Source organism: Mandrillus leucophaeus, unplaced genomic scaffold (assembly GCF_000951045.1).
Source record: "Mandrillus leucophaeus isolate KB7577 unplaced genomic scaffold, Mleu.le_1.0 Scaffold2, whole genome shotgun sequence".
In the NCBI taxonomy this organism is placed as follows: domain Eukaryota; kingdom Metazoa; phylum Chordata; class Mammalia; order Primates; family Cercopithecidae; genus Mandrillus; species Mandrillus leucophaeus.
In genome coordinates this window covers 7,184,941-7,195,140 of record NW_012102031.1, presented here as the reverse complement: position 1 = coordinate 7,195,140, position 10,200 = coordinate 7,184,941, and the positions used below count along the sequence as shown (strand labels likewise).

General features: G+C 51.1%; 1 protein-coding gene across 1 annotated transcript; it reads right to left on the bottom strand.

Moving 5' to 3' along the window:
* Positions 1–387: 387 nt before the first annotated feature.
* Positions 388–6,251, bottom strand: APOL2 (apolipoprotein L, 2). The gene is made up of 3 exons (XM_011978955.1): positions 6,242–6,251; positions 4,445–4,571; positions 388–1,325 (listed from the first exon to the last, which is right to left on the bottom strand). The coding sequence occupies exons 1-3, from the start codon at positions 6,249–6,251 to the stop codon at positions 464–466; spliced, it is 999 nt and encodes a 332-aa protein (XP_011834345.1). The 3' UTR covers positions 388–463.
* Positions 6,252–10,200: the final 3,949 nt, after the last annotated feature.

The window sequence follows — 10,200 nt, the reverse complement described above, 5'->3', positions numbered from 1 at the left end:
AGACTTCATTCTTGGAAGGACGTCAAACCTGGGGGTGGGTCTGTAGCGGGGCCGCTGTTTCTTCTCCTGTATCCAACAGTTCTAACTCTTTGACTCTGCATTTTCGGTTCTTTTCCTGGCCTTCTCATTGCTGGTTCCTGCACACCTCCCCTCTATTCCTCCCCCAATATATTCTTCAGTCTAAAGTAAACTGCTTCTTCCCATTCCCCGCACTCTCCAGTCCCCTTTCCTTCCTTATTCCTGGCTCCAGTGTTCCTGCCTTCTCCTTGGTGCACTTACCATCTGCATTAACCACTCCCCTGCTGTGCTCAGCTACAGAAATGCCAAAGTCACTAACACTCACTTCCATAAATTATACCTTGCCCTCCTTATGCCCCTAATAAAATGTCTGCATTTTGTCCTGGCCTGTGCCAGGCACACTTTCCCTGGTGGCTGACCTGCTCTGGGGTCACTGGCCTTGGCCCTACTGCAACATCTCATGGATCTTGATGAGAACGTTGAGCTTCCCCTCCAGGTCCTGAGCTTGTTTCTTCAGCTCCTCAGCTAACTCTGACTTTGCCCCCTGAAGCAAGTGCTTTGTCTCATACACAGTGTTGACCACATCCAGCAGAAGCAAGATGGCTCCAGTGGCTGCACCCACGGTCATGGCTCCTCTGCTCATTGCCAGGGCGGGGCCTTCAGCAACCCTCTCAACCTGTTCACCACCTTCAACTGAGATTCGCCCAATGACCTGGGGGGGTGGGCCATATGCTCCTAACTGAGGGTTGACTCTGCCTTGTCTGATGGCACGGATGTCCCTCCCAATGCGTTGTGTGAAGGTGGAATAACTGTCAACTAAGGTAAGAAAGTTGGGTGTGTTCCCACCCACAAACTCCTTCACCACTTTCACTGCATCGGTGCTGCTTTGGTCCAAGCTGCGAGCTTGGTTTCGTGCCCGCAATTGCTTTACTAGTTCCACGACACTGCTGGTAATCCCAGTCACAGCAGATGCTGCTCCTAGACCCGCTCCAGTGCCCATGAGCAAAAGACTGAGTCCTTCAGAGAAGGGTGCTAGACCCAGGCCAAGGAGGCTCAGGGCACCAGAGGTAGTGCTAATAGAGTTGGCCACCACATTGGTAATGGTGGTGCCTCTGTGGACCCGCTGAACCTGGTTTGCGAGGGAACGGAGCATCTTTATGTGATCCTCAAGCTCCTTTTTCAAGCGAGGAAACTCTTTCAAAAACCACTCCCTGTGCTGCTGGTCTTTATCATGGCGGTTTTTGTCCTTCGTGACCATGTGACTTACAAGCTTGTTCAGAGCTTTACGGAGCACATCTGCCTCATTCCTGCACAAAGAAAGGTTAAAGGATTAAGAAATGCAGTTTCCCTGTCTGTGAAATGAGCTCCATGCGATCTTTATCCTGTGTAAAGTGCAGAGCTTTCACTATCAATCAAATAGAAACAAATTTTACAAATGGAAAGAATTTTCTTCCAAACTCAAACATGCTTTGTTCATCATAGATACCCCTCAGTACTTATTCCGTATGGAAATAAATATCCTAAAGTCATCTCAGATGCTCTTTCATGGTAGGTGTTTGATAAAGGTGCCTCCTCACTCAAGGGCAGGTCAACACCGTGACTGCCAAAATGTTTGGAGAGGGGAAAACTCTGCAGATGAACAAAGAACAGTGAGAGTGGGACAAAGACACCTTATTCCCAGGATGGCAGCAAAGTGAAGCATGAACTTTTCCCAAAGAGAGGCCTTCCCTTTGTCCTCAGCTCCTGGGAAGTGATCTCCAGGCTCCTGGAGTGTCCTGCCTGGTAGGAACATCTTTCTTTGTCTGGTGGTTTGGCCACGGGACAGTACAGCAATGTGATGGATGATGGGGTTTGGCGCTATTTGGTGTCTTTCCTGACTTCCAGAGGACCTGGGGACTAAAGGTGTGAGACCTCAGGGAGGGGCTGGAGACTACAGGTCAGTCATGAGGGCAGCTTGTGATCCAACCCCAGCAAATATTCTGGACACTAAGACATGGGTTGAGAAAGACTTTCTGCTTGACCAGCTCCAGCGGGGCGCTTCTGAGCTTCTTCTCCACTAGGCGCCGACCTTGGCCTTCCACACCCACCCACTGCTTGCTGGACTTGCACCGCCCCAGCTCAGCAAGAATCGCTCCAAATCAGTTTAGGGAGGGTCCTCCCTGCTTGCTGTCTGAGCACTCTTTGCTATCTGATCATGCTCCTCACCCCCAAAATTGATGGGTGAGTGTCTGACCTGCCTTTAGCAAGAATCCTGTTAGGCCAGTTTAGCAGGAACCCCCTACTCTGGTGTCTCCTGTCAGAACTGTTCCATCTCCTGCCCCTCACCCTGGTGTTGGCTGTGACTCCCTCTCTGTCTTTACTGTATTTGGAGCTGGGCTCAGTCTCCCTCCCCTGTAACAACCGTCCTAAATAAAGGCTTCCTTCCTGATTTCATGTGATTCACAGGAATGTTTCCTTAACTGGGTGAACTTCCCTGGTTGGCAACATCCTGTGTGTCTTGTCCCACATTGACACAAGATATCACAGCGTCCTGAGGACAATGAAGCTTCACACCTGAAACCCTCCCAGACTCTGCCCTGTGTGTCTCTTCCTTAGGCTGATTTTAATCTGTGTTCTTTCCCTGTGATAAGCCACATCATGAAATAGCAGTTTTTAGTGAGTTATATGAATCCTTCTAGTGAATTATAAAATCTAAAGATGGTTTTAGGAATCCCCATTAATTTGCAGGTGGTGTCAAAGGTAAGGTGCCCTCAGACATTGCAGTCTGGCTGCCTCTGAGTACTTTGAATTCAAATAAAACCAAACCTCAGAGAGACAGGAGATCACTTTGCCTGGCATGTGCCCCCTTCCAATGCCTCATGACCTTTCACTTTCTGGCTGAAGGCTACTGGGTCCAGGAACTGCCCCAGTTGACTGGAGTGGGAGATCTGGGTATTCCTTCTGGCTCCTCATGGACTCTCCAGTCACCTTACCACCTCCTGACCTACCCCCTGCACCCCCAACCTTCCAGGTCTCACTCGCAGATGTCACCAGCCTGACTGATGCCTTAGCAGTGACAGCTTCACCTGTGCGCACGCCAAGGCCGTGTGCAATTTTATGGCACCTCTAGAAGACTCAGGACACTTTCAGAACCATCTATATAAATTGCTAATGCTGAAAAGACCTGAATTTGGACAAGATGTTAGAAGAAGTGTTTTCCTTCTTGGTTGGGGACTTGTCAGTCTACTCAGTACCCTTGAAATTACATAAATTGGCAGTAACTCATTCTACTATGGAGATGGTCACTAAGTCATACTGCTTGCCATTGTCAGGGGCTTCTTTGTGTAGAAGAGAAGAAGATCCCAAAGGGTATCCCAGAACTTGCCAGTTCCAAGGCAGGGTGTGAGAGACACAGGCAACCATGACCGTCTATGTCCATGAGTGTTGGGATCATCCCGACAGAGAAGAAATATTCCTCTCCCACTCACATGTCCTCTGCAAGTTCATGACCTCCTTAAGTTTCAAGCCCTTGGTGCCTCTCTTGCCACACCCTAGTCCCAGCCCTGGTGCTCCAGCCTTCCTACTTGTCCTACAAAAACAAGGTTGACTCTTGCTCCATCCTGACCCCAGGCTCTGACACTGGTCCTGGTCTCTCTTGGCCTTTGGGCAGGATCTTGGTCTTGGTTCCCCACATTTGACCTGGAGTTCACTCTAAGGCCTTCCCCACACTCCTATGACATTGACTTGCTATTTCTATTGGATAGATGACAGTTCCCAGTCTCCATGACATAAGCTTAGAGCCCAGGGACAAGGCACAGACAGAGCTGGGAGGAAACCCAGTGCTGTCCAAGTCCACTCCAGCCTCTCAGCATCCTGGACCAGCAGAAGGGTCCTGCTGTGTTTATGGAATTCCTCAGATGAGAAGAAATGGTCCCAGCCAGCATCCCCAGGAACACGCATTGGTTAGGTCAGGATTTTTCTGACTTGTCCCAAAGGAAGTCCTGCTGGGCTCCCATCTTCAAGAAGAAGACCCTTAACCCTGGTCTATTTTCACTAAGGTTGTTAGATGTTAACGTTAACTGTGCACCTACTATGTGTCAGTCATTATGCTAAGCACTTTACATGCATGCTCTCATTTTTCTCACAATCAAACTCCATGGATGAAGAAAGGCTGAAAGTGAGAAAGTAACTTGCAAAGTTCCCATCACCAGCAGATGGCAGAAGTAACCCTGTCCTAGTGGGCTTCCTGTCCCCTCAGCCTGAGGCTACACTCACTACCAGCAAAGGACATGGAGGAAATACTCTTCCTGGACTGCTGAAAAGGTCATCCTCAAGCCCAGCAGAGGGGCCTGCCTGGAGGAGGTGTGCATATCAGGGAAAACTAGCCCAAGGGAGATCTGGGTGGCATCACCCGGGTTCCCCACGGAGGTAAGCCAGTGGAGGTTACCTGGACAGTCCAGCAGCAACCAGGAATTCGTTCCAGGCTCTACCGTCAGTCAGCAGTTGTAGCAGATTCTCTCTGCTCACTCGGTCTTGGAAATACTTAAGGGAATCCTCAATAAAGGTGCTACTCTCTAGTTGGAAAGAAGAAAGGATAAGGTTGGAGAAAAGTGTAGGGGAGCGTAACAACCATTGTGTGTAAGTTGGTAACATGTTAATTTTTCCTGCACAGCTGTGAAGTGGGACATCTTTGATGAAGTCATCAGTGCTATAGAGGGATTGTGGGCCCCCAAAATTCATATACTGAAGCCCTAAACTCGAGTGCCTATATTTGGAGATTGGGCCTTTAAGGAAACATTTAAGACTGAATGAGATCACAAAGGTAGGGCTCTAATCCTATTAGAGGGCTAGTGTTCTATTGTAAGAAGAGAAAGATACACAAGAAGACCAGGTGAGCACACAGCACAAAGGCAGCCTCCTCAAGCTAGCAAGAGAGCCCTCCCCAGACTCCAACCCCTTAATTTAGTAAACCATTAAAGACAGAAACCCCAAACCCCACTGTGTCCGACTGGCTCTTCTGAGTCCGCCTGCACTCCCACCCCTAAGCCTGTGCTTCCGCTTTGCAATAAAAACTGATGTGCTTTTTCTTTGACTCAAATTGTTTCTCTCAAAGGAGTCAAAAACCAGGACAAGGCTAAGGTCTGGTCTCACGTGGATTCGGAGACTTTCGTAAACCCACCGGCACCAATGTGACCAGGAATTTTCCAAAAAGGTAAACCAAAACAGGCAATTTTGTAACTGCAACCAAATAATATCCTTATTGCAGTTTCATATTCACCTGATCATCATTGTCTTCCACATTTTTTCACCAGAGCACGAAGCCTCCTCCAGTTTGGTTTTCTCAATTCATGAATTCTTACTCAAATAAATGTTACTGTGCCTCAGATTTTTCTTTGACAAGGGGTATCTGAGATCATGGGAATGAGGCCCTGCCCAGGGCAGTCATCCCTGGTCAGCAGGTGCTTGTGATGGGCAGGGCAGGGCAGCTGCCCTAACATAGCTTGGCGGACTGGGTGGCTTCCACCTGGAATCAACAGGGACAGGTAGAGGTGATGGAAACTAACCCTTAGAGAGGCCCTACTGTGTGGCAGGCTCTGGCCAGGCCAGGTACCCTTGTAATATTTGATCCCCATGAAAACGTAGGGAAACATTATTCTCATGCAGAAGAGGGGAGCTAAGGAGCGCCAGGTCACACAGAAGAGATGTGGCAAAGGCCAGACCGAGGTCCAGTCAAGTTGGAAGCTGGGTCAAGCACGATACATTCTCACAAGGCCACTCGGAACAGAGGGGCTGGTGCAGAGCGAGAGGTGGAGGGAGGGGACCAGCCTCTGCTGGAAACAACCCAGGGTCAGCCAGGAGCAGAGTGGGAGGTGAGAGATCAGGGCAACAGGTCAACCTCCTCTCCCACCCCTCCCCTCCTCCTGGACCCTGCTCTTCCCCCATTCCCCTCCCCTGCTGGTTCCACTTCCTCATGGCTGTCCTGCCCCACTTGAGTCATTTGGTAGGTGCCACGGTAGGGAGGAAGTTGGCACCTGGGCCATGCCCTCCTGAGGAGAAGTCAGGACACAGATGCCCCCAGAGACCCCTGAGTCCGGGGACTCCACGTGACCTCTCTTGAGCTCAGGGCAGACTCATCGGCCTCCTTCTCCATCTGGGTTCCTCTGGGGCTCACTCAGCTGTGGAGGCACCACCCTCCATTCTAGGTGCATGTAGGAACCAGCCAGGGAAGAGGGAGTGAGCCTACCTGGGTTCATGGTGCCAGCAGCCGGGTTACCAAGGGGCTTTCCTTGGAGCTCTCTAGTCACTGTTCAGACTGGAAGGTTTTTCTTAACCCTAGAGGAGGAGAAAACAAATTGTGGGATCGAACATAAGCCACCTCTGTGCAGAGGGAGGCTGGAGGGGCTGGGTCTTTGTAGATCCCTCTGTGGTAGTAGCAAATGTCCAAAGTGTTTCTCTATCTCCTGGGGCCCTGCCAGCTAATGTTTACAAAAACTCCCCTCGTTCCAGCTCCCTCTGCCCTCACTCTCACACCAAGGCAGGGTCCTCTTGTCCTGTTGGGGTATGAGGAGAAGATAATCCGAGAAGGGGCAGCCATCTGATCCTTACAGAAACTATGGAGTCCATACACAGGAATAGAGATGGGGAGGAAGGTTCTGACAATGACCTGGGCCTGGGAACGTGTGTGATAACTGGTTGATGATAGCCAGTGTGTATTGAGTGTCTGTGATGTGCAGGGCTCCTTACATGTGTCTCATTCGATGATCACACACAGCCCGGGAGATGGGTATCACCTTCTCTTTCAAACACAGAGGAATCCACAAAAGTTAGGGAACCTGCCCGTGTTTTCACAATAGTGCTAGAGCCAGGACTTCTGCTTCAACCCCATGTCTTCAATGACTGTGCTCTACTCCCTTCAATATACAATACTCAGTCATGTGTACACGCTCATGGGAAATGACTCCTCATTGCAAATCCGTGTCTCACACTCTGTGCTCAACTCTTCGTCTTGGTGAATTCACTGCTGCTGCAGCGGACAGCCTGTGTCCCCATCGCTTCTCTAAGGTCCTCTGTCGCACAAAGACCTGGATCCTGCCAGATGCCGGCGCAGCCCTTGCTGTGGCTGCCGAGCCCTCCTGGTGCTGTCCTGTCCCCTCTGCTGTCCTCCCTGGCTGATGGACCTTAGGGTGCTTCTAATTCTTCATATAAATTATGCTACAATGAATATCCTCCTTCATATAAAACTGCCCACATTTGAGATTATTTCCTTTAGATATTTGTAGGAGTAGAATGACTAGCTCAGAAGCTATTAACGTCTCAAAAGTTTTTCTACCTAGAGCCACTCTGTATGCAAATTGCACCAATTCACACTCAAACTAGCAGTACATGAAGATGCCCATTCTTTCAGTCTTCCTGGCTCTCAGTAGTCTTTTCTTTAAGAAAAACAAAACAAAACAAAAACACACCTTTATTCTTTGAGACAAGGTCTTGCCCCTGGTGTGTAGCCCAGGGCAGAGAGAGCTGGGGCCTCGGACACGCCCGATACTTGTGAGGAGCTGCACCCAGGATCCCATCCTCCTTGGTCATTGTTGGCCTGGCTCCCACCCCTGTCTGGAGCCTCTGCTGGGCGGTCGAGGCCAGATACTGCCCCTCAGGCTGGACTAGGACACAGTGTGTACTCCATGGGTGAGCCTGCAGGTTGGTCAATTCCGGGAAGGGATTTTGTTCCTGGAAGACACCCCGATGGCGCCTGGCCCAGCCCAAGCCCTGCCCAACTGAGAGACCTGGAAGGGGAGCCCTCCCTCCCACCTCAGCTCTGAGCCAAGCTCTCCAGTTGCAGAGGACAGAGATTCTCAGCAGAGCATCTCCCTCCAAGTGGGTGTAGGGCATCCTCCTTGGGCAGGGAGAGAGGAGTCGAAATGATTTCCTGAGAAATTGCCATTTTCCGTTTTAGTTTTGAGAAACTGTCTTGCTCCATCACCCAGGCTGGAGAGCTTTAGGGCTATCATAGCTCACTGCAGCCTAGAGCCCCTGGGCTCAAGTGATCCTCCTGCCTCAGTCTTCCGAGTAGCTGGGACTACAGGCACCCACCACCACGCAGGACTAATTTGTTAATTTTTAATTTCAGAGAGACAGCATCTCCTGTGTTGCCCAGGCTGTCTTGAACTCCTGGCCTCAGGTGATCCTCCCACCTCTGCGTCCCACAGCACTGGATTACAGACCTCAGCCGTGGCACTGCACCCTTCTGAGGATCTTCGATGAAAAGCCAGGGTCAAGTTCAAACCCCGTAGCGGGGCACACAGGCCCTCTGATGCTCTGGCTCCCACCTTCCTCACTGTTAGGCCGGAATCTAGACCCAACATGGCGGTATCACCCGGCATGGCAGGCCCTTTGTTAGGACTTCCCACCCTTCACTTCCTGCTAAGACTCTCAGCGCGTGAAAAAAGCCCACGCCCGCCAAAGAACCCTCGCTCTGCGCAAGCTCCTGGACAGGTCATTCCCCAGAAATCAAAACCTAACTCAGGAAAACCAAAATCTACAAACCCCACCTACCTCGCCCTGTAAAAGGCCCCTGATACCTTGGCCCTCCCCCTAGAGGACCGGTGAACCTCGCCTGCGAGCCCAGTAAAGGCTACCTATGTTCTCATCTGCCTCGGGTCTCCTTGCTCGGCTCCCCATTTACATTACACTCACCACTCCCTGTCGCCACAGTCACCTTGGGTCCAGGCACCCACTGACGCCCTGCTTCAATGCCTCCTGGACCCATCTACTCCTCCCATCCCCAGCCTCAGGCCTTCGCTCAGCTGCTCCCTCGCCCTGGAATGCCTCCCCCACTGTCCCCACCATGCACAAGTCACCCGTCCTCAGAGACCCAACCAAAGCTACCTGGTCCCTGTGCCATCCCCCAATCCTCCTCAGGCTCCCTGAGCACTCTGCTTTCCGGAGGCAGCTCTACCTGTGTGTGGCTCTTTGGGCCTCTGTCTCCCCTTTAGACTGAGCTTCCAACGGGGACCCTGTTGTGTTCCCAGCTGCATCCCCTATGACTGACTGGGATGCCCTCCACCCTCCCTGGCACAGCCTGGAGGAAATACCAGGTGCAGGAGGCATTACTTGAACTAAAAGTAGTCAGCCTTTGGATGACATGGCCCAGCTTCGGTTTCACTTTCAGCTGAGGAATTGAATTTAATTTTTCTTTCTATCTTGATGGGCATCTCTTTTTGGTGAAGAACAAATAAGACCATGGCTCAGATTTCACAGAAATTTCCCCCCGATTTCATGTATTTTGGCAGCTCTATCAGGTTTTCAAGAGGGGAAAATCTTAGGCTGGCAGAGGAGGTGACTTTCCCAGAGTCACACAGCTCTTGGAGGGTGGACGAGAGGCCAACATCTGCCCTTGTGACTCTGATACTGAAGCAAAAAGGAGTGATTTCAATAATCCAAAAGTTTCCAGGCTTGATTCTGCTTCTACAAACACAGAGATCTAAGCTGTCACTCCTGTAGTTATACTCACAATTCCAGTGTGGTTTTTGAATCTCATGATTGCAAAGCTGGCATCATGCCACAGACACCATTCTACAATGCGACCTTCTCACTTCCCCTGTCTCAGCCATGTTTCCCATTAGGGACACAGCACAACCTGTTTCTTCTCCATCCCCCCAGAGGTCTGAACAGAAGGACAGAGGTGAGGGCCAGAGACATGAAGTCCTATGAGCCACCTGCTCAGCCTCCTGACATGGGACCCTCAGCAAGTCCCCTCCCAGGGCCTCAGTTTCCCCACAGGGCCTGCCACAAGTAGGTGTTCCGACTCAGGGTGGGTGAGACAACCTCTGGGTTCCTTGTTATATCAAAAGAAATATATTGTCCCCATTGGGCCTCAGCAGCAGCATCCTCTGGCCAGCCTGGGTGTGGCCAGGCCACAAAGACACCCCAGGCTCCGGGTCACCTCCCCTCCTCCACCTTCTTTGATTCCTTCAAATTTCCCAAAGAGATGGGCACCTCCAACACCCACCTTTCTTCTGGGGTCACCTGGCCATGTCTCAGGCAGTCAGAACCAGAGCTTAGCCCAGGGAGCTTTGTGAACCCATCTGAGCTGCTTTTCCCACCTCTCTTTAAGGGCACAGCAGGAGGGAGGGAGCAATCAGACTCAAGCCTGGGTGCAAATCCAGGCTCTGCCACTGCTTTCCTGTCTGATCTGAGCCAGTTACC

Excerpts from the sequence above, each read along its gene's own strand:
- APOL2 (XM_011978955.1), bottom strand. Across the intron at positions 1,326-4,444 it reads GTTGCTGCTGGACTGTCCAG|GAATGAGGCAGATGTGCTCC; the intron begins GTAACCTCCACT and ends TTCTTTGTGCAG.